Genomic DNA, 25,104 nt, shown 5'->3' on the forward strand with positions numbered 1-25,104 from the left:
TGTACAGGTACAATGTAACATACTGCCTTAGTGTTCTTAAGAGGTGGTCTATTAATCGCTGAAATGTGGCTGGGGCCCCATTTAAGCCATAAGGTAGTAGAGTATTGACGATCCGAGGCAAGTCTTTATCCCAATATTACTCTTCTGGGCCCACAATCTTTCATATGATAGACTTGATGGTTTGTACCTCCCGACTAACTCAGTGGTATATTTATATCCATAGGTGTTTGATTTGAAGCTGCAGACATACCTGGTTCATTAAATGAAACATGAAGTTGGTGCCTTTGTCAATCCCACCCATGCGCAGAATGGTATAAGCAAGACAGATTGTTTTGCTCAGGTTGCTTTCCTTGGTAATGCCTCTGTGTATTACATGGCATAGTCCACTATGTCCAGAATGTACTTATAACCTCCACTTGTGTGCTACCATGGTCCAACAAAATTAATTCCAATCCTCTGGACGGGAAACTTGAATGGGTGCCATCTTCTGAAATGGGGCTTTCAGAGGTGTCTGTACGATTCTTCAGCTGACCAGTAGGGCTTTTTTGGCAATGACGAGCTACTTCTCCATAGAGCCCAGACCAGTAAAATCTCCTAACCAGCGCATTCTATTTTCCAGGCCCTATTGTCCTCTACCCACATGATTGTGTGCGATCTTTACCAGTAATTCTCAATGTGTTTGTGGCACAAATAGCTATCTACATTCCTGTTCAGTGGGGTCTTTGGTCACTCGATAATAAAAGTTTCCTTGTTTAAGGAACCAAGGATCTTGAGGATTCATGGGGGAATGTTCTTGGCCTGCTTGCTCCCATGCGTTCATCATTGTTGGTTCAGTCAGAACTGTGGTACGACCCTCCCAATTCTGGTCGCTGACGTTCCAGACGATTTGCAATTACCCTACTGCAGCTCCTACTCCCTCTTACTTGATCTTTTCTCATGTTGCAGGATTCTGGGTTTGGCTTGCATGTGGGTAAGCTTTATTGGGAAAAGGGAGCATCTTGCCACCAATCTGTGTTCTCTTCACCAAGGCTTCAAAGCCTAGGACAGGTGTACTGATTGCGATTGGATCTGGCAAAGAGGGAAGCAGCACTGCTCTCATCCCACATTCACTAGAGCCTTAAGACACATGTTTGGGGGTGGGTGGGTCAGGTTTGGTGTCCTGCGGTTGCTTATTCTGGAGGGACTTCCCTAAAATGACAGCTGTCTGTCGGCTTCCACTGTCCAACAGAGCACACAAAGGTTCTCACTCTACTTGTACTTTGCAGGTATATGGATATCTTCTCCCAAACAGTCTTCAGAGCCAACATCTTGATTGGAGACATTCGTACATGCTTCTATCTCCATTGGTTTTACATTTTCCTTTTAATGGGATGAGGCCCCACTCTCCACATTCAAACAAATCATTTGTCACCTTCGGTCCATCAGTAAAGCAATCTGAAGAGTCCTGCTGGGCAGGGAAACAGGTGGGCAGAGGGCTGAAGCAATCTTCCCGAGTTGCTGGGGGTTGTATTCTGACTTGTAGTGGCCTTTGGTAGGTGTCGACCCTATTTATAGCTTTTTTTCAGACTGGTGTATGGGTGCTGCCTTACTGCCTCAGAGTAGGCACGGGTAATGTTTCCAGGTACTGGTCCAATGCAACCTTGTACATGAGGGCCTGCACAGCGTTTAGGAAAGGCTGTCCCCACTGATCTGCCAAATCCTTCAGTAGTACAGTTTTCTTGGGGTCACTTCAGGAAGAATTCTGGTGTCCTTGTCTATCCTAAACGGTTCAAGCATAACTGTTTTTGTTTCCGGGTACTGTGTATCCCCAGCAGGGTTGGCTGTCTGATGGGCTCTTTGTATAAACCAGTCACAAGTGGTGAGACGTACGGGCTCCACCTCTCTTGGGCCCCATGGGCATTCCTCTTACTCCTTTCAAAGTTGGTCAAGAAGTATGAGGGATTCTACCTCACCATGTATTTTTGTAATACTGAGGCAGTTCTGTTGGGTAGCACATTAGTGTTGGCCACTCTCTTGGTCAACCGCCTTAAAACCTGTGGTTGTGTTCTTACATGGCAGTCTGTAAAGTTCCCTGGACTCGTAGAGCTTGCTGGTCCACTTTAGCATGTTGGCCTGGCAGATGCATCCTCTGCTGCAGTTGTTTGCTGACCATCTGTCAGGGCTTTGAGTATAGCCTCCATGGCATTCCCGATCACACTTCTGACAACACTTGTAAGTGAGAGAAAACTCAGACCACTCTAAAACTATGCTGGCTTATGTTTAAAAAGTCCCACTATACATTCCATTCCAGGTTGCCAGAGCACCTCTGAGTGAATGATCTAGGGATAATATCTTCTTGACAGTCTGTCTGGTCTGGATTTAATAAGCCCACAAGTATTTCTCAGGTTCTTCTCCCTCGCATGCCTGCTGTTAGAATGACAATAGATGGTCCCTGTTACTTTCTGGCCTTGTTTTATACTCCCCCAGTTTTCCCCCTACTTTTCGCTCATCAGGTCTTTCTCATCTGGTGAGTTTATCATTGGACCTGCTCTCAAGAAACTACTCCCCTAACTGTGTTTGGCGTTTTTATAGAAGCCCTGCTTCTCCACGAGGTGAGAGCGTGTCCTTCATCCTCCTGTCTGCCTTATCCTCTGTATCACAAGCTGGGTCCGTTTAGTTTTTCTTCCTCGTATGTGTTTTCTGCCAGAGGTACCTCGACGGATGTTGCTTTCCTTCCACAACTGTTTTCTGGTGTAGACCGGCTGATCGGTTTTGATATGCCCTAATCTTCCTCGGGTTGCCGCTCTGTTATGGCTTTGAGGTTTTACTGCTGAATGGGCTGGGCGTTTGGGAGTTTCTTTTCCCTCTGGGTTCTGTGTTTCAGGTCCTCAATGGGCTGAGGCTTAGCAGAAAAAGGACCCAACAGCTCAGCAGCCCAAGATGCATGTGCCACACCATGTTCCTCCCCTCGTCACATCGACTCTGGTATGTATTTACCCAGGCTCACCCTCCTCTTGTTCCATTGAACTGCATGGGTTTCACAATCTGGTAATAATATTAAGGTGCTCACATTTTCAATTAAAGTGTCCAGCAACAATTATTCGTTTTTTGGGGGTTTCTTAGTCCAGCCATCCCACAATTTCCCAGACATTACATTGTAGCTAGCCCCCTGGAGCCTCTAAACCTATTGTGTATATTGACCACTATCACAGAAAATAAAGAATTGATTTTTGTTTGTTCTATTGATTGGCGCTTAAGCGCCACCTAGAAGCCACAACTATTTCATTACAGTACAGATGGGGAGAAATGGCATAAAGCAGAGTGTGAGATTCTAACAAAGCAGATCTGTATTAATAAAAGGGATGTACTTTTAGCCTACCACGAGTCACAAGTATACATGGCAGACTCCATGATCCAAGCCTCAAAGGACCTCTGTCACACAATATTTATTACCAGTTGTTTTGAAAGCTCTTTGTGGCAGTTTTACAGTGGCAATAGGTTACAATTAAGAAAATAAGTGTGCCATGAATCAACATAAATAACAATCAACAAATTGGTGCGCTAAACAGTGATAACCCTGTGCTCCAAGCCAAAAGACCCCCAGTCGCACATGGGATACAATGTGTTAATTACAAGTATTAGAAAATCACTTGTGGTCAGCCCACCGTAGTATGCAATTCAACTTGTACTAAAAGCATGGTGTAGAATTACGCTGGTGAAATAATTTGGTAAATTTGTCTCATTGTGTTAAGGTGCGCAATAATCAATCGCGACCCGCTATATCCGCTGTATTTGTAAATCCTTTCATGTTAAGCAGCTTACAACATGGCTAATGACATAATTGATCCGTGGTGATTTAAGCAACCTATTAAAATCTATTAGTTATTAGTCTAGTAGAGTTCACTCTTGACTGCCAGCCTCACTGCTCCATGGCGCATAAGTCAAAGAACTTCCGACCATGCTTCGTAGTTTAGAATCTTATGATTCACGCTGGTAGCTCTGTTTCCAGCGCTGGTACAAGAACTCAAGGGAGTGTAACAGGCACACGGCCCCACTAAGCCTGAGTGAAGGAAATACAAATGGAATAAGCCAACAAGAGTATCAAAAAAGAACAGACACAAGTCCTACAGAGAGAGAGAGCGTGAAAGAAAGGTGAATGCTCTGCAGCACTGATACAAAAACTGCAAGAAACTACAGGGAGCTGTAATACCCAAGTAGGCAGACCCCTTAAGAGAAATAGTGTACTTCAAAAATAAGATATTTACCACAGAGCCACAGGACTTTGGGAAGTCCCAACACCAAATGTATTTTCAAGTAATCCTGAAGGGATTAGAACATTTAAAAACCAGAGACTGTTGATTTCTTTAATCAAGGAGAGAGTGAAACCCATATAAAGGATGATTATAATTGTATACAAAGAACTCGATATAAAGATTGTGAAGAATATACCATTGCACTTCCAAGACCCTTTGGGGCTGGAAGCAAGGCAATTACAAGTTGGGCCAGGCAGAAGCTCATACTGAGACTGTTGTGCAAGCCTCCCTTTTTCCTTTTAATTGGGTATTTTCCTGAAGTCGTAGGACCAGTTAGTTGGTTAATATTCAGACAAAAGACTTTTGATGCTGGACTTGACGTGCACCCTTAGCTTTAGTTCTGTTAGGTAGGTAACTTCCCTCATAGCTATAGGGCAAATGATAAATAAAACTGCTTTGAACATGTCATTAAGTTGTCCGACTCCTTATTCAGGTTCACCACATTACATAACTCTTGCTGTGAGATTTGGAAGCAGTGGTCACTTGAAGTGAAACTGTATTTTGTTAAACAAATTGGGGATATTGTGTTAAATTGTTTGTCATTGCAAATGACTGTGTACTTTTTTCTCAGAACTTGTTTTGTCCCTGATTATGCCTAATGTAAACATGTTTATAATCTGAATATATTTTTTTTTGTGAAGCTTGTTCAAAAGTGTTGTTGCCGAGTCACCTCTAACTGCTGTAGACTTTACGCCTGATGGATGTGGTCTAACCATTGGATCTTCACGTGGAATGATTTACCAATATGATTTGAGAATGTTGACATCCCCGGTGAGAAAAGTTTGTGCTCACAAATCATCAATACAGAGCATCCAGTTTCAGCACGGCAGCCTTTATGCGAAGGTGTGGGATTGTAAGATTTTATTGAACTTTGTCAGGACATATAACGCCTAAAACAGTAGTTCGATTGTCAACAAAAACAGATTTACGGATGCTATACAAGTCATATGTTTAGATACATACACGTTGCCATATAATATTAAATGCACCAAGTAGACAGCACATATCTCCATAAGGCACAATTGTGTTCTTTTACAACTGCATGATAAAGCGAAACACATCCCAACCAAAACCATACAAATTTGAAAAACGCTTACTTTGTGACTCAAGCAAAATGTATATTTATACAGTGTTACTGCTGAGCTTCTCCAAATGTTTTTGTAATAATTCACATTTTGTACCCTGTGCCCCCATTGCTGTGTAAGTGATTTCAATCTGGCACACACCCAAGTCAACGCCTAGCGTGTAATGCACAACTGAAATCCTTATTTAATTTTGTCTAAAAGTTCTTAATTCTGAACGATGTACCACTCATATCACGGCCCTCTCCTGGAACCCCCCCCACCACCCCTGGTCACACTGAACCAGGAATCCTGCTGGTTTGCAAAGTTAAAATATTTATGTATTCACAATTTAATCACACTGTGTTTATGGGTACACAATAATAACCAATGGGGTGATATAACAGTGAATAATCTCTTTAATACACAAGGAGTAATAATGAGCAAAACAATTCCGCACAGAAATAATACTTTTGTGTGTGTGTGCAGATCAGATAGCACTGAGGTTAAATGTTCCCCCTGCACACTCCTAAACCCCCTAATAGGCAGTGTAATGAGATAGGAGGAGAGAGCAGGTATTCAGGAATGGCAGAATTCAAACAAAATAACAATCCCACTTTCCCCCAGCAAACACAAGAGAAAACAGAATCGACTGTCAAGCTGTCTGAATGGCTTTCAAAGTTATCTTGAAAATGGATTGGGCAAAAACACTAAATATGGTTTAAATTGCTGAAATGGTTATAATTCTTATGGGAACCGCTTTGGAAAGTTGCACACGAACACAAGCAATGATTCAATACCAAGAAACAATTTGAAATCCTAAAATTCAAGTCAGGAGCAATCCTGAGCTGTTTTACACGTGTGAATTTCCCTAAAACGAAATTTGCGGCAAACTTTTCACTGCGCGATAACAGGATAACTGTATGGATTTGGAATGCAGTTTTAGATGCGGATGTTAGCTACAAGCAGAAGTTGAAATTTTGTTTCTAGCACAAAAACTGAGGAAGTTATGGCCGTTTTAGCGGAGGTCATTTTTTCGTGATAGGTGCAAGAATGGAAAAACGGGAATGCGCTTTTAAAATGACAAGTGGGATTTCTAACACGAGAGGATGACTATGAATAAAACGAATCCCCACAAAAACACAGCCACTTGATCAGGGCGACTGCCTGCCTGGGACTCGCCTTCTTCAGATGAGAAAAGATCAGCGCAAAGAGAGTTTTAGCAATGCTAGCACAGGAGGAAGATAGGAGGGATTGGATAGAGAGTTCAGGCAATTCAAAAGTACTCCTCACAATGCAGTTTCTGAAGACAAAATAGGATGGATTTAAGATAGCGATTGGACTAAGCAAGCTACATATGCTAGTGACACAGTTCTATCACTAGATATGTTTCAAACGGAACCGTCAGGGATTCTTGTCAGGGATTCTGGTCAGGACAGACTGCTGGGCACATCGGATTGGGCAGCGTCAAGGCGCTCTGGACACCGCACGCCTCAGGACTGGATCTGATCTGCAATGCACTCTGGTCACAGCACAGCAGAGGACTGGATTGGATCTGCCCTTTTCGGTTCTGGTAATTATTTCAGCAGGCAAGCAGTACAGCACAGCCTGGCTGTATTTTAGTTCCCCTTAGGTTTGTGGGGTTGGTTCTATTTTTGGAAATTGAGGCCTAGCTGAAAGTGGTTCAGCTATGCAATGGGTTCTGCTTTGCCAAGTTTCTGGAGTCTGGAGCAAGGAAGATGGAAAGTTCTGCAACAGGGTGCTCCGCCAGCATTCGGATAGTGGGTGAATCTGTCTGTCCTTTTCTGCCCTCTGCTGTCTCTATTTATGCTATAATGAAGGGGGTGTGTGTGTGCGCTGGTTTAGCCTAAGCTCGCCCCTTTGACAGGGATTGGTCAGAATCTCCTCTCTGCCTTGATAGGAGGAGAAAAACTGTGTGTCACCTTTCTGGTGTGGGGTTATGCGGCTAAGAGTCCACCCCTAGCCTCTTGAACACAAAATCTACTTTTGACACAGTACATATTTACACATATGCAACCTCTATAACAACCACATATATAGGTCACATACATTATATAGCAGCTATTTCTCCAAACCCCGTAGTTGTGGGATCTTGTGTCTGCTTTTCCCAGAATTTCGCCCTTTTCATCGGGAACACAATGTGCCATCTATCAGCAAATTTCTACAAGTGTGCGCATATAACGTGGGTATAAGTGTATAAAGTTTCATACTTGTAGCAGAAATACATTTGGTGTAAAATCACATTTTCTGCCGTTTCCTTCCAAATTATGTCACACTTTTTTGCCGCCTCTTAAAATGTGCAGCCAAAATTTAGGTTTACAATTCTGTTACTTTTGTGTTTTTGACAATTTAAAGTGGCATGTTATATGTATTTAAACAAAATGTTCTTTGTGAATGTTTAGCCACAGATGGTTGTTTGTCTCCGCCTCTTTTTGTCTCCCTTCAGTTCAGGAGCAGTCTCCTCCCTGTTCTCTTGGCAGAGGCCATTTTACGACGGTCCTCACACCTAGCCTTTCCTGCTTTGCAGCTGTTCATTGTTTCCTTCCCCACTGCAGACCAGGTTCTTTCCACACCCTATAATTATCACTTAGGTGCGATTTCCTAGTGGAGGGAGCTGGAGGGGGAGGCCTTGCCTCTGTGAGGAAAGCGGTTATTCCAGTTTGGTAGCTTTAGCCAACTTATTTTAACTGTTAATTCTGTTGAATTTTCCCTTAGCATACAACAAACTTGTGGGATCAATTCACAGCTAAATACTTCTTCAAGACTTTAAACCATGGAATCAAAAGAATTACAAGATGGGTTACTCGCAATAACAGGCCTCTTAGATTGCAAACATTTGATTGTAGTTTATACATGTTTAAAGTTTTAATCCTGCAGGCCCCTGACAGCTGTAATTCAGGCGGCCGAGGGTACTGCGCCCAGAGTTTGACAGATCCACAGACCGGCCACTTTTGCTGTGGAAATCCCTTGATGCCTTCAGCTTTTCAGGACATTGTAAGTTCACAATGGTTTCTTGCACTACGTGAATTGTAGCACCAAGCAAGCATTCTGGATGTTTGCCGGTGTTTTGTACCGGCATTCTGCAGTTTCAGCAACAAAGAAAAAGTGATTTAAAGCAAAGTTTTTGGTTTCATCTAGCAAAGCACTGCCTTTCTTTCTGTACTCCATCTTCACATGTTGTGGAGCCAAGTGACATGTTTTAGGAGTGCGATCTCTGTTCCACCACTGACGAGATGCATGGCAGATTGGGCAGCCATCTTTTTGTGCTTTGCAAAGCGCAATTTTCAGAGGTTTTGGCACGCACAAGGGCTTTGCGGCCATTTTACTATTTTTGGCACCATCAGAACACAGTGATGCCGCTTGGCAGAGCAACAAGTGGGTTGAATCATCCCACAGCTGGTATCTCTAGTCGAAGCCTCATAATCAGTATGTAATTTCCTAAATCCAGTGGTTTCACCATCGACTGAACATGCCAAATTTATTGTCTAATCATTAGTATTGAAATATACTAGTCTTATACAGCTAGATTGCTTATGCTTTTTTTGGTAAAAGCAGTTTACTTCAGATACTCATTTATAGATTACAGAGCTATGACATTAGAGTGTGCAGTTTGCCAATACTAGGGCCTCATTCAGACTTCATAATCATTCTGGCCAAAAACAATAATGTGCAATACTTTTTCTTCACAGCTCTTACATTGAGAAAAGCAATGCCCAATCGAGATAGCTGGCGAGGACTGTAAATGTGCAATTGAAAGCGTTCTCCAATTTCTTTTGGACAGTTAATCACAATATTATGTGCTCTTGGCATGTCGAGAACCTAGAACCCATTACAGCCCCACCAACATTTTGGTGGCTCTCATTCCCAGTATGTGGTGTTGCTCTATGTCCAATATTTATAGATATGTCTGGGATTAAGTCCCAATATGCAGGCATATATGATTCAGATAAGTCTGTGTTCTAGTCCCAGGCATGTACTAGCTCAGATGTTTAATAAACAAAACAGTGGAGGGTTGTTAAAGGAAATCCCCTAGCCTGATGGATAATCTTCCATGTTTTCACAGTAAATACTATCCTAGTATTTCTTTTACACCATGTAGCATCAATGATTCAATCCCCTCTTCCAGTTACCATTCTCCATGGGTAATCGACTGGTTTACTCTGTTTAATCAAACCTGTTTGTGCTGCTCTGAGATAATGTTGCAATTCTGGGTATGCACATCTCCCAAAGTCTTAGTTGATTTAAAGCGTATTAATCAAAATATCAATAAAAATAAACAAAAGTATTACAAGTAAGTGTTACTCATTTCATTTTCTATATGAATTGACTAAATTGGGAATGTAAAGCCTTCCTGAGTGAAGTAGTTATTGAAAAAGGAAGCATTTGTGATGAGTTTAGGCTGGAGTTCATCTTTGGTGTGTTCCCCTTTCCCTGTGAAGGATTAGGGAAGAGTTGCTAGATCCCAACCCCCATATATTTTATCTCTCTACTTGAACATGAAACTGGCTACTTACTCGGTTGGATATCCCTCAAGAGCTCCTAGCCAACAAGTTAGATTATATTTTCCGTATAGCCTGCTGTGATTCCATATAGACGAAGTATTTCCAATAGGATGAGGATAGATTGTTTTTCCGGTTGAGGGACATAAATAAGTAGGTTGTCAGCATAAAGCAATTTTATTTTCTATTCCTCCTTTTCAACAATCAACATTGTCTTTTAAGAAGGACAAGCCATTTGTAGGAGCATATAATAAGGGCGATCAAGGGCATCGCTGATGTGTCCCAGAATATAATTGAAAATGAGTGGGGATTGCTCTATCTACTGAAACCATTGGGGTATTACACAGGCTCTTATTTAGGGAAAGTAACAGACGTAAAAGACTGATTTTGTTCAGTCATTTGTAGAGGAAGTCCAGTTGCACTCTGTTGGAGACCTTATCAACATCTAATGAGTGCAGTATATATTTTTATTTGTATTTATATAGCGCCTTAATCCAAAGCACTTTTACATAGCACATTTATAAAAACAGTACAATTAAACGGGTGAAAATTGACATTGGATGCACAGAATCGGCCCTGTTGGGACAGATGTAATTTCAAAGCTTTGCGAAATAAAGAGTAAGAGGTTATAGAGCGGATACAGAGAGGAAGAAGATTCCAGTGCAAAGGAGCAAGGTGTGAAAGTGTGTGAACGCAGGATTGTGCACAAGGAGGGTCTGGAACTACCAGTCGAAACTGGGTAGTAGAACGAAGAGAGCGAGAAGGAGTGTAGAATGATACTAATGAAGAAAGATAGTCGGGAGTAAGACCATAAAGAGATTTGAATATCAAACAAAGTAAAATGTAAGCTGTGCGTGAAAAGGAAGCCAACCTGAAGTGTGGAGAGCAGATGATTTTGATTCACGTGGGGTCAGATGAGAGTACCCGAATTGCAGCATTAAAAAACAGATTTTAGAGGAACAAGTTGAGATACCGGAAGGCCAAAGAGTGCAGTAGAGCAATAGAACAGACTTGAAAAGATTAGGGAGGTTGAGTAATTTAGTTGCATCAAAAGTTAGGAAGGAACAAACTTTTTTAATGTTAAACAGATGATATGGGTAAGCTGGAGAAGAGATAGAGAATGCTTCAAAGATAAGGCAGAATCAAATTGAGTCCCAAATTGAGAGCAGTTGATACGAAGAAAAGTTGAGGAGGAAATGAAATGAAAGGTGGAGGAATGGGAGGAGGGATGGCAATAGAGGGGAAAAAGAGGAATTCAGTTTTTGCGGTATAAAAAAGTAAGGTAATGAGCGGGCATCCATGATTTGATGGCCATTAAACATGAGGAAAGCTGAGTATGAAGGTCAGAAGAGAAGGACAGAAAAAGCCGAGTGTCGTCAGCATAGAAATGGTGAGATAGACCGAAAGAAGAAATAATGTTAGCAAGACGGGAGGGGTAAAGGAGAAAAAAGAAAAGGCCCCAAGACCGACCCTTATGGAACACCATGAGCAAGAGAATCGGAATCAGAGGTTGTTCCACCCCAGGAGATGGAGAACGTCTGATTGAATAGGTAGGATTGAAACAGAGAAAGAACAGAGCCACAGATACCAAAAGAAGGTAGAGAGGCTACGAGACGCTGGTGATTAACAGTATCAAAAGCTGCAGAAGGATCCAGTAAAATGAGACTAGAAGAATGTTTAGAGTACAGCTTTGTGAGTAGAGAGTTTAGAACTGAGAGAAGAGCAGTTTCAGTTGAGTACATAGGTCGAAAACCAGATTGGAAACGAGGAAGAATAGAATTATTGGAGACAAAAGAGGAGACGATGATAGACGAGGCGCTCTGGTAGTTTAGATAGATAAGGAAGGAGAAAAATGGGACAAGAGTCAGAGGCAAGAGAGGGATCAGCCAAAGGTTTCTTCAAGATGGGAATAATAGGCATGCTTAAAAGAAGAAGGGGAAAGTTGAGGTTGAGAGACAGACATTAAAGAAAGAGGTGAGTTATGTAGTTTCTCGCTTTTAACACCTGCTATGAGGTCAAGCAATTGTTGAGATGCGATTTGTATTTGTTAGTAATATAGCGCCTTATGCCAAGGCGCTGTACATATGCCAATTTACATTACAAAAGTTATGATAAATAATGATACAATACATAATTGATGAAAGAATAAAGTAACAGTTTGTTAGGATGTACCAATCGGATTGAAGAAACACATTTCAGAGTAGCATGAAAAAAAGAATAAGAATCAATAGCTTGGAGAGAGAGAGAGGAAGAGCATTCCAATCAAGTTGGGTAAGCAAAGAAAAAGAGCAAAAGTGTGATTGCACACGGGGTGGGGACTGATAATAGGAAAGAGGATTGAGAACGAAGGGCACAGGTAGGGACGTAAAAGGAGTTGAGGGATGCAAGATAGATGGGACGAAGGCCATAAAGAGACTGAAGAGATCTGGAATGACCGCCCCATCTATCTTCTGTGCCAAACATTTTGGTATCTGTATTTATCAGACAGATGGGTGCATATGAATTGTAAGCCGTAGGGTCTTGGTCGTCTTTCGGATATACAACTGTGGCGTCCTAAGTAAAAATAGGTGGAAGATTACCTGTTTGTGATATTTCTTCAAAGGCTGTGTATAAGCCTGTACAGACACCATCTGGGCATCCTGCTTTGCCTTTATGGGGTATCAGGTTTGCTCTTCAACATCTTCTCCAGTAACCAGAACTTTAATGTTTTTAAACCCATATTTGATGCCACTGAAGGTGGATCGTCTTCTAAGGTGGCCAAGAAAAAGGCCATTGTTTTTGGATCCTGACCCTCGGGTTGGGGAAGCAAGGGAGGATCACCTGGGTGGAGGGTCCTTGGGGATTGGGAGTTTGGTATCCACAGGCGAGACATGGTAGCCCCCTTTTTCTATTGAAAACCAATCTAACCCTTCCCTGACCTTTTATAGGCTACTGTAAAACATCTGCCCTCATTTTCCATCATTTTACCTATGACCGTACTGGGACAAGGTCGAGACGACTAGAAGTAGTGAACGGTAACTCCTTTCACCACTCTAGTACTGGGATGAGGAAGATGCCGGCAGAGTACTGTGAAGGTGAGGCATGTCCCTCTAACTACAGTCAGGCAAGTCTAGTTGAGAGCTCACACCTGCAACCTTTCAAGTAGTAGGTGTATAAAAGGAGAGGAAAAGAGCAACAGGGAGACAACGAAGGCCTGCGTAGGAAAGACCAGCAGGGAGTCCTTTCATGAGGAGGCAGCTGTGGTGGGTCCTGAAAGGAAGCCAGGACGCCAGAAGACAACCCTGAAGACCTGTGCAGCCCAGGGTGAGTTGGGCTGCTAAAGTTCCACATGTGTTGGAAAAGGGCAGCTGGGGCTGCCAACAAAGAACGAAGAAATGTCGGCACTAGTGTCCACGAAAGAGTAGTGGAGCTGCCAGTGAGTGCCGAGAAGCACCCAAGTGCGAGCGGGGCTTGCAGTTACCGGCAAGCCACCTGTCGAAACAGGAGCAGAGCAACGTATCTGCTGGAAAGGAACGCCGAGGACCAGTGAGTGCAGGGGAATGTCACTCGAAGCCTGGGCGTTCCTAGGGGCTATGTCGCAGCAAGATTTGCTGTATGAATCAAATGGGATGCTGAGCGTAATGACATGAAGAGAGTGAAATGAACCCGAAGCCAGGGGTTGAATAAGAATTAAGCAGCAAAGTAATATCACGCATGTTGACTACTGAACTAAATGAAAACTTTTTGGGCCAAGCTACGAGCTGATGGAAGTTAAACGAAATTGCCCATTTGAAAGCAACATATGAAATAAAGTGCGAGTGTGAAAGAGCATGATGGAAAGGTGGGGAATAAATAAGTCCACCACAAAGTGAACTTTAATACAGTTCAGCAAGGCCAAAGACTGGCATAGGATGTGTGACACATTGTGGAAAAGCCAAGAGGCAGACCAGGAGAGACTAAGTGAATGTGAAATTGTACACGGGGGCAAATACAGAAGAATCTGTGTGGGCTGAGGAGCCTAAGGTTCCTGGTTGTGCGGCCTGTGATGGGTGGACCGTGTGGTCTGACAACTGCACCTAGACAAGGGAACCCTCAATTGTGAAAGCCAAAGACGACATGAAACATACCAAGAAGGAACACTTTAAGTGAACTTTTAATGCAGTTCAGAAGGAGAGTCAAGTTGATATGGAGTTGTGTTGGAAGATTGAAACCGAGTATAAGTTGATCTGTTGGATACTTGGGGGAGGGAACCTTGAGGCTTGATGAACTTCAGTGCTGCTTTGAGGACGGATCCCTCAAGACCCTTTTCTTTGGAACTGTATTGCCTTGAACATGGGGAAGGGAACTCCAAGGATTTGTGGAACAATTTGATCTTGGGAAAGGTAATCTCGAGACATTTGTGGAACTTTCCTGAACTTGGGAAAGGGGTGCTGGATAGGAAGCTAGGAGCTGGATGAAGCTCAAACCTTTGTTTTGGCCACCAGTTCTTCCATTGCTGACATCCCTACACATTGTTTAGCTTTTGTTGTGAGGGAAAGGATATGTTTTGGGCACAGACAGACGTTTAAGTATAACTTTCTGACTCTGACTTTCCTTGGTTTTGTTCACGTAGGGAAATCCCACCTTAGCATAGGGCAAGTTAGGCCTTCAACCATCCTGACATTTGATTTAATAAAACATTTTATTTTGAATCTGTTGCCTTTGTCTTGCTTCATTGTTCCTTCACAATTGATAGCTCTATCATTAGTTGCTAAATGGCCACCAATCCCGCCTTTTAAACCCATGTTTTTTAGGGCAAAATCGCATGTTGATTTATTTTTGTATATACAGGGATGAATGTTGCTTTTTTGATCGGAAACTAATGTACAATAGATAAGATAATCAGATTTGATGGGAAGCAGTAAGCTACTTGCAATGGGGTGAGTTTGAGTGCTATTCTGACCTGGTTGTGATGGGGAGTAAATGGAACAGTCATTAGGGACAATCAACATCATACGTTTTTATGTACAGGTAGGTTGTACGGCCAGCGCTGTTAAGGATTTGACCATGATGGAAGAAGTGTTAGAGTGGAGGTGGAGAAAGTGAGGGGCAGAGGCAGGTTATAGGCGAAGGAAAACTGTTAGAGCAAAGGCAGTTGAGAGATCGGTTAAGGGGACAACTCTATTGCGAGGAGTTAGGCTTTCAATTTGTCTTTTAACAAATCTGTGTGTACTGTTTCTCGGATGTCCATGTTAAGAGAATTCCGTGCAAGGGGAGCAAGAAGAGGGAAAGAGAGGAAGCATGTAAGGTATAGGCCGTCCAACTTGTTGGTCTATAAGTCTACTCTAAGAAGGATGCATTCATTTCTGAGAAATATTTCAGTGCATTTTTTATGTTACTACTTTGAATTGTCTTGTAGCTTTGAACTTTCTCCAAATCTTACAGGACCCTGAGTTTTTAGTTTTGTTCGAAGGGAGCAATTTTGGCAAGTAAAGCCATTTCTTGGGCTTGAAATATTTTCAGTTTACTGGACCATTTAAAAAATGCATTTATCTCATATAGACATGAAGTGAGTTCCAACATGCTGCAACAGAGTTATCAGACGTACAATTCAGGGTCCAAACATCTTTAATATTACCCACAAGTATCCTCACATTGAATCGTGGCCTAATTAAAACACCATTTCAGGTTTGCCCTTGCTATAATTTCTTCAGCTGTGTCCACTGCACATGTTGCACCAATGATCTTAAAATGGGTGGTAGTCCAGTGGCCCTGGCCTAACATGCCCAGCAGATTCAAGGTCCGCTGGCCATGACCTTACACCATCTCCACTGTACATGTTGCACCAATTATTAAGTGGCCGTTATCCCACTGCCTAGTAGAGCAGATCCCATCTCTGTGCAGGTTGATGGCTATGTCCATTGCCCAGATCTCCATAGGTTATTGGTTAGCCCCCACCCCCCTTTTTATCCCCTCTTTTTATTCCTACGATAATTTATTGCGCTAAGAATGCATGTCTCGATTGTGATCCTGGGCTTAGAAACCATTCGCTGGTATTAAGCACATTATAAATGAACAATAAATAAACAAATGCTGCCCTCCATTCCAGCTAAAATCCTTCCTCCGGTAATGCTGATTCCCACAGTAATGCAACATCATCGGATTTCTGCAGTAGCCGAAAAATGAAAAATAATTTAACTATTCTCCATCCACACTGGCATTCAACATACATTCCTCTGCTCCTTTCTTGGTTACCCCACTCCCCTCCCTCCCTTCTGTATTTCATCCATGACCCTCTCCAATTTACCCCTTTCACTCTCCAGTTCGTATGACGCATTTTCTTTTCCAAATGTTTGATGTTACCACGGGAATCGCGAAAGACTCCTGTGGGATTCCCTCAATAAGATCAAAACATCCTCCCCTAAACGGGCTCCCGAGCCAGCCTCCCACTGCCTTTGAGGTCCTCATTTCCACTGCCGACCCATACCTTGACATGAATTCATCCCTTTTCCCCATCAAATATATTTTTGAGTACTTTAATTTTTTGGCTCCCCTCAGGAATACTGCAGGAATTTCATCTACCAAAACAAAATGGTGGATTCTCATTTTTGAAAAGTCTCTCTATCGCAATCTAGCATGGGATATATACATGTTGTGGGAGCTGCGGGCACCACATTTTCCACTGACTATTTTATAAACTACTAGACGGATTTACCCCAAACCAACAAAATGCACCTCTGCGTTGCTCTGTACTCAACTTGTTTCTTGTTTCTCATAAATCTGCCGAGCGAATTTCACCCTATGGGTGTTTTATTCTTATTATTATGGAATTTACTGAGCGCTGACCTAGCTTCGAGAAGCAACAGAGCACTTTACAGAGGTATACAACAATACAGATGCATAACAGAGTGCTTTTCAGAGATAACAAATTATATACAGCAGGGGTAGGATACAGAGGGTGACAGAGAAGGGCTACAGCTGTACTAGGTGGCGGGGAGTAGAGAGCCGGGTATTGTCTAGAGAGTCATGTGGTGCTAGGGGTGGCCTAATGGCCTTGGTGTTGAGGAGAAGAGACTCCTTGAAGAGGCAGGTCTTGAGTTATTTTCTGCATTGTAGGAGTGTGAGGGCGGGTCTGTGACCGACGGGGAGGAGGTTCCATAGTCTTGGGGCGCAGGCAGAGAAGGCTTGTTTTGTGGTCCTTTCCTTTTTGCAGCAGCAGAGTTCAAGTCTGCATGTGTCCTGGCTTCTGGCGGTGTGCTGTCCGCCAGAGATGCTGAGTTTCTCTGCAAGGTAGCTGGGTGACTTGAGGGCAACTGCATTATAGATGATGCAGCAAGACTTGAAAGTGATTTGTGCATGCCGTGGGAGCCAGTGAAGGTCAATGAGGGCCGGGGTAATGTGGTCGTACCTGCGTAGACCCTTGATGAGGCATGCAGCCACATGTAGGACACTTCTCGGGGTGTTCAATTGAAGCACTTTTTCTCTACGGGATAATGAATGGGGCTAGGCCAAAAAAAGGCAATATTGTTTATTTATTTTCTTTCTAAATACCTTTTCCACCATTTAATGAATTTTACCCAAAACGTCCAGTTTGGAGGGTCTGCAGAGAAACATCATGCTTTCATCAGTCTAGTAAGTCAAAAGTTAACAATAGAATTTTGTGAAAGGTCTATGTAAACTGGTTTCTATGCTATAAAGGGGCAACTGCTGAAATATATATATATTTCGAAAAGCCTTTGTATCTTGATACGCAGAGCGGACTGCACTTCTAAGAGCAGCTGGGGATCGAGTGTCCTTTCAGTATAAAGAAGAGTCAACACATTGGATCCAGGCAACACAAATTATCTATTCGGAAGTGTGTCTTGGAGAAAAGAAAACCTCGGTAGCGGCCGTGTAGTTATGGTTAAGTTGCTAAACTCATAGGAAGAGCGGTTTTGTGGGGTGGGGCGGCGTAAGTTATTGTGGGGTCCATAGACTGAATGGGGAAAAAAGTTGCACACGGCTACAGCCTGAAAGGCTGGACGGATTTTCCTCAGATTTGCGGCAGGTGCAGGGGTTTGAGTCAGAAAGCGTACTTTTGTGTCTTTGGTCGGAATCCGACCGGTACTTTTGTTGGAAACGCCTGAAATGTATGTCTCTAAAAATGTGTGATATCTGGGCACGCCGTGCTGTCAGAGAACTTTGGCCGGTGGTTGTCTGGAGGGAAGCGTGCTGTGCATCAACAATGTTTGCGAAACGCCGCCATGGTGCCTCAGAGGACGGTACTCCGGCGGAAGGGTCTGCAAAATGTACCGTACCACTTGTGTTGGCCACAGCAAAGGAGGGGAGGGTCGGGGAGTGACAAGTGGTTAATGTGACATATGTAAGTGGATGGAAGAAGACGGAGGAGTGGCTGCAGTATTGGTGCGTATAGCATGATTTCCCAGGTACCTAGACAGCCAACAACTTTGTGTGCTGATTTCAGGCAGCTGTCGTAACGGCACGATAGCTTCTGCCAAGAGCGGTTTCCAGCGACCTCTTTCCATGGTGAGTGGTGGCAGGTGATTTTAAGGAGTGAATTGCACATGGCATAGGGTGGGTGGAAGCACGTATGCCTGTACTATGCAGATGGATTGCGGTAGTTGGGCACATGGTGGCATGCAGGGATGCATGTAGTTGCAGTGTTTCTGTTGAAGGATTAGACTATTGGGTGCATGGCCCTAGGCAAGAGCCCATGCTCTGAAGAGCCTAGGGCTTCAGCTCACCCACTGCAACTATGCATGTGTTACCCTGTATCCCGTAGAGGGGGGTTCTTGAATAGTGTGGTGTCTGTAGATTGGTTTGAGTAGGGCTAATGTAGCGAATACTATGTGGGTAGGTTGGCAGTGATACCATGCTTTGTGAATGGAAGTGGGTACGTCTGTAGTATGTGAATGAAAGTGCACATGGGTGCAGGAGACAGTGTTGTGTTTGCACATTGTGGTAAGTGTAGCAATTTGTCCTGTATAGCTGTACGGCGGTTTGCAGGTTGGGTAGGAGTACTGGTGGCAGTGCTGTGTATGTGGATTGATGTAGTTGGTGACATGGTGAAATTAATGGTGCCATTATTTAGCAGTGAGAGTGTTGAAGGCCTAGATTGTTGGGTGCATGGCAAAAGGCTGTAGGCCATGCACTCAAGAGGCTAGGACTTTAGGACACACATGGCAGTAATGCATTTTGGATTCTTCAGCAGTTAGTGGGTGGTACCCTGACGCAATAGAGCAGGAGAAGTGAGGTGCCATGCAGGCTTGTTTTGATTTCGCAGGTGAGGACACTGTTACAACATGGTAAAGTTTTTGATGTGACTTGGCGATGGTGGTGTGAAAAGGCATGAAGTATGGGCATGGGTGCTGGGTTTGCATAGTCAGTATGGAAGAGGATATGGTAGAAGTGCACCTTAAATGTGCTTGGTAACTATGCTGTGTGCTGATTTGTTGATGTAGGGCCAATGTTGTGAAAAGGTTTTGGGTAGGTTGGTAGTGACCCAACACTTTGTGAATGGCAGTGGGTACGGGTGATGGAGGCTGTGGTATGTTTGTGGATGCTGCTAATTGCGACCTGTTTTCGTGAATGTGTGCTTTATGGTGTGAGGGAGTTGGGTTGAAGTGCTGCTATGTATGTTACATTTGTGCACAATGAGCTGCCCGCATGGTCGCATACATGGATTCATAGTGTTGTTCGGGGTGTGGGCAAGGGTGGACTGTGGTGTGCATGGCGAAAGGTGTGCTGCAGAATCATCGTGGATGCTGAAATGGGGCACCCTGTAGGAAAAGTTTCTGGTGGACGGGCTTTGGAAGCAAGGGAACGTGTTCTCAGAATGTTTAACGGGAAATATGGAGTTGTGTAGAGAAATGATAGTGTGCAATGCTGAGGTTTAGTGATTGGTGCAGGCGTTTTTGAAAATGTCATAGTCGCCAATAGCCGCCAGTAAGGGAGTGTTAGCAAATTCGAGTGCAAAGGGAAGAAGTATTGTCTGCTTTACTGGGGCGTGGCCCTAGCTTTAGCTGGGAAAGCGCACGTGCCACATCCTGGCCTTCTGAGCATGGAGCCTTCGCAAATGGAACTGTGGGGATTCTCCAATGAGGATTCGAGGGTGTGGTTCACCGGAAGGGGCAGTGAAATGTTTACCCAAAGTTCGATGCAGTGAAGTTGGCAGAGATGGACAGATGGCGAGTGCTTATAGTCGGTGATACCTTTTGTGCACGATCTGCACAGGTATGCCGTGGAAAGAGGCTTTGATACCGACTTTCATTTAGGAATTCAGACTTTTTGGGGCACAGTTTGTGTGGGGTTTCGGGTGCATGGATCTCCTTTGCAAATGTGTGGCCTCTGTTGGTACTGTAGATGTGGTGGTCATGCATTTTGGAGAACTATATTTGGGGCACATGCCATGCTCACGTTTGCTTGCTTACTTTAAAAAGTTGATGACAGCTGTGATGCAGATATTTCCTACTGCAAAGGTGAATTTCTCATCGATGACACAAAAAGGACATTGGGAGCATGCCAGTGTAATTTGTCCACAACTGGAGGTTGGTAGAAGTTGGATAAACAGAAGCATGTGCGACTTTATGTGCAGTGCAGGGATGTTATGCACCGACTATGAAAGCATTAATAACCAGCAACATTTCCAGTGGTTCCAAGACAATGGCATTTTTTTTTAACTTCTATTGGCAATGCTGTTGTGTTTTCCACTCTGCACGAAGCTTTGCAGAGAATCCTGGAGCAATGTAAGGTAACCGTTCATCTTCAGTCGAGAAAAATGTCAGGAGGAGAAGCAAACGGACAATGACCAATAGAAGGAAAAACAAGACATTTTTTTTTATGAATGCACGTACATAAAAAACACACGACCAAAAACAAAAAAGTGTTTTAAGTGTTTTAAAATATAATCCTAAAGACCCAATCCCCACCCCTGGCTTACATTTCCCCCAAGTCCCCAAACACCCCCCTAAATACCCTCGCCCAGCAGTTTCTAGCACGGCAGTGCTGCGGATTCCGCAGGACTTTGCAGATTAGCTGTTTGAATGATGGCAGTGTTAGGGAGAATTCTCTGTAAAGGCTAATTTCCCAAACCTAGTGAGTCCCCCAGCAGCTTTGCTGGATTTTTTGGGTTTATTTCTTTCTCCTGCTAAGAGTGAGACTCTTTTACTCCCACTCTTAGACATGATTTGAGGTGTTCCTTTGTCTTTCCATGTGTTTTATGGGCTATGGGGTCTTTTACTCAATAGGGTTTCATGTGTTTTTGAGGTGGGTTACACAGCACCCTCCGTGCCCTAACCCAGGGGTGTCGTAGCGACCCCCCAACATAGACTCCATACCTGGGACTGACTACTGTCTCCCAGGGCATGTAAAGTCACCATTGGCTTTACTAGTCCCAAATTATGAATAGAAACCAGTACAAACCATCATATTGTGGACGTACTGGTCGGGGCAATTCGATTGCCCCGGGGCTTGTTGTTCGAGGGGGCACTTCTCCATCCCGCCTGATCGAGTTTTGGCTGGTGGCAGTGAATACTACTTTTATATCCGACCGTGAATATATCTCTATGGGATTTTCCCATTGTACGAGGCTACCAACTTTAATTCTTATAGCCTCGAACATACCGCTGGTTTATTTATTTAATATTAATTCACCGGTTGGTATTTTATGCCAGAACTCGATTCTAAAATGGCATTTGTGTTCTCTTCTGTGACTCCAACCCAAGTCGAGCCCTTTGTTCCACTTTTTGGCGGGCTTCTACACAGAAGCCTCCAAAAGTGGTGCCACTCTGTCTGGGTACCACAGGGGGTGTGGGAGGGGGTTTAGGCACCCTGGACTGAGTTACCTTGGTAACTCAAGTCGCACTCTTGTGTGATTTGCCCAAGTGGTGAGCCGGCCGGCTCACCACTTAGCATGTTTGATTGACAGCTAGGCAGAGTGAATGGGGGTGTGCTGCATAAAAGCAGGGCTTTGGGGACTGGAACTTCAGAAGTCGCCACAGGACCAAAGAATCCGAGGAGGGAGAAGCTGAGCCGACCTGCAACGACGACACCACTGGTGGAGCCCTGCTGAACTGTCTCACCACTTTTCCCGACGACAGTCTGGAGAGTCTTCTTCCTTTGACTGGTGGGGATAACCAGTTTCGCCTTCTTTTCACCTTCCTGGAGCATCTCGTGGCCGCCTTGCCTGTGCCAAGCACCCCAGCAACCGGAATAGCACAGTTTACCACTACCGCGAAGAAAAGGGTAGTGCATTTTAACCGGAGAACTCCGCGGCTGGTTTCTTCCCTGGCAGTGCAACGACCTTCATCTTTCCTCCACGGCGAGACCTCTTCTTCCTCTGGACGAAACACTAACTTGCACCTGCTGCCAGGAACAACTGCCTCCGCTGGAGCTTCCTTCACACTTAAGGTACTGTGTCCCGCCTGGCTTCCCTTGCGACAGACCGTTCGGGGTGATAGTAAAGCCTCAACTTTCTAACCTGGGCTGGTCTGGGACAACCTAGCTAACTTTTCCTGACTTTAATTTCATCCTTTTTGTGCGAAATATCTACAAAGACTCTTTGGGCCTAACCCCACTGGTGAACCTGGACCCTTTCTGCTTGCTCTCTCCAAGAGTGGGCCTTGCATTTGAGTTCCTTGCTCTCCAGTAGAACTCTGCCTATCCTGCCGTACTGTGGTTCTTTGAAAAAGTAATGAAACTTGTGTGCTTCTTTAACTCTGCCTTTTTCTCTCCCTTTCTTTACAACTTATTAGTGTCATCTTATGTTAAGCGCTCACCTCTTTCTGAAAATAAGTGGTGTTTCTCACTAAGACTTGTCTAATGAGTGAATAGGGTTGTATATATATGATATTGACTGTGTGCTGAAATTACTTACCTCTTTTTTGCTAGTATGATTTACAAGTGTGTTTTTAAATAAAATAATTATATACTTTTACACCAAAGCTCTGGTCAGTGTTTGTTTGTACTACTGTGTCTCTGTACCTATTGTGTATACTCTGCATACCGCCAAACTCTTCTTGAGAAAAGTCTGACTGCTCAGCCACAGCTACCAAGTGAATCTGTGTGGTACAGACTGCTACCTAGTGGGTTTACTGCCAAACACCTGTAGTCTTAAATCTTTTGCAGTGGTCCCTAAGGGAACTGCACAGGTTTCTGCCTAACAGGTGCCTATAACATTGGCATTGTGGAGTCTAAGCCATTGGGCAGTGTGGTTGCTGGTTGTGGTGTGTACATAAACACTGTGACATAAGGTCTGTTTGTAAAGATAAATGTAGGAGGCTATTGTGGGCAAGGGGCATGCATCTGGTTTGTATGCGTGTACTGCACGCACTTGCTTAACATTGCTAATATACATTTCCTGCTGCTTTTGTGGGATCCCTTTTCTGACATTTATAGTACATGCATTACAATGGGAAGACCATATTGTGAAGTGTACAAGGTACGTGGCCGGCATCATGTTACGAATGCAGTGTTTGCATCATATGATATGATGTGCTATGGTATTTTGCGCCATTTGGATTGTGCCACCATACAAGTTTGGCGGAACAGAGGCCACACAGAGACATTGATTCCTCTAGGCCAGCTGACATTGAGAGTGCGCAAGTGAATGGGAAGGGGGGAGGGCAAAGTGCAGTAGATGGGAACAATACAAAATAGAAATACATGCAACTACGGCCGGTGCTGGCAAGTGCAAGGATAAGTGTAGACATCAAGTGGTGGCTGGACTATTAGGGTTCTAGAAAACAGTCCCAAAGTGCGGGGGTTGACAGAAAGCAGGTGGGGGTACTGTAGGGAGGGAGGTGGCCTGGGACATATATTATAGGGTGGGTAGGAAACCAGTGCAGAAAACTTTTTAGCCTTGATGTGTGCATGGGAGAGGAGAGGAAAAAGAAGCGCATGCAAAAGTTTTCAGGTGCTTTTAGAGCCTACAATACTTCTCAAGGTCCAGTGAGTCAAAGAGAGTGTTGCACAGGGAGGCCCAGCAGAAGAAACATATTTACCACCATCTGGTTGTGTGTAGAAACGACTGAACCGGAGGGAGTAGGAGGCGGATGAGGGAAGAGCTGGAACAAGCAGATATTTAGGAAGTGAGAGTGCAAGGTATTGAGGTCCCAGGGACTAGAAGGCCTTCTGCATAACACACAGGGCTTTTCTTGTATTGTTTGCAGCCACTGGGAGCTATTGCAGCCATTTTAGTCGAGCAGAGATATGATCCCTGCCGTTCAGGCAAAGGACAAGTTGTGCACTTCTCTAATGGATGAGTTGCTGCAGGCGCAGAGTGGAAGCTGGCAGATTTAAAAAGAGCCTCTGGCAACAGTGCAGCATACAAAGCACCACACCCGTGCAGACACTGACATTTTGGAAAGTGACTGTAGATTGCTAAAATGCATTCAGTGGTGGCTTTAATGACTTCTTTTTACGAGTTATGTAGTAGGTGGGTTAGTGGGAAACAATTTGCGTACCATTGTGGGAAGGAAAGAACAGAGTTCCTGTTTCGCTGATATATAGTGTATGATATGGGTAAATTGAAACATTTCAAGCACATACCAACAAATTGCCACTTCATAGTAAGAGATGGGAGAAACATCAGTATGTGTTTTAAACACTTAGTGGACGCTTGGAGGCAGATATTGTGCGCAGAGGCACTTATTACAGCGTTCTGACCATACTAGCAAAACATTTTTTATCCCTTTGTTTTGTGGTGATGGGTGCTTATGTGGATGAATGTGCATGTATAACTCCTGGAATGTTTCACTGAACTTTCCACTGGACATGCTTCCCAATAACAGCATACGTGCAGGGTGATTTTGTAACAGTACATATGAAGTCTTGTGGAGAACTGTCATTGTCAGATGGTGAAGTCTTGGAGGGCATTGGTGGATGCGTGTGTGAGTACTTATCAATATCTAATTAGGGCGTGGTGGGAAGAGGATAGTGGAAAAGGAAGAAGGACTGTCATGATTTACTTTGCGAGGCGCACGTGCTACATTCTGCGCTTTTAAACATGCTGGCCAATGGAAATGCGATTGTTGCAATTGTCCAATCAGGTGGTTAGTGTGCCTCACAGGAAAGGGCAGCTATATTTGGTTTCATTACTGTGTAGTCAGGCTGGCAGAGATGGTGAGACGCACAGTTTTCATAGGGGGTGATGGCTTTGTGCTAGATCTGCTCCAGTATGCCGTGGAATGAGGCCTTAATGGCAGTTTGAATTTGGACAAAGTGGACGCTTTGTGGTGCAGTGTCCCTGTCCATACTTTCGACCATTTTCTTGCA

At 43.9% G+C, this 25,104-nt stretch overlaps 1 protein-coding gene across 4 annotated transcripts in view; it reads left to right on the forward strand.

Moving 5' to 3' along the window:
- LOC138514122 (protein NEDD1-like) overlaps positions 1-25,104 on the forward strand; it is a 1,166,279-nt gene that overhangs the window by 275,283 nt on the left and 865,892 nt on the right. For 3 of the 4 annotated variants that reach the window (XM_069629417.1, XM_069629420.1, XM_069629418.1), the window contains exon 7: positions 4,934-5,135. In XM_069629417.1, coding sequence (XP_069485518.1) covers positions 4,934-5,135 — 202 coding nt within the window. The remainder of the gene's footprint in view (positions 1-4,933; positions 5,136-25,104) is intronic. The other variant, XM_069629419.1, reaches the window with a different exon arrangement.

This window comes from Ambystoma mexicanum, chromosome 12 (assembly GCF_040938575.1).
Source record: "Ambystoma mexicanum isolate Mex_15411 chromosome 12, UKY_AmexF1_1, whole genome shotgun sequence".
Lineage (NCBI taxonomy): Eukaryota > Metazoa > Chordata > Amphibia > Caudata > Ambystomatidae > Ambystoma > Ambystoma mexicanum.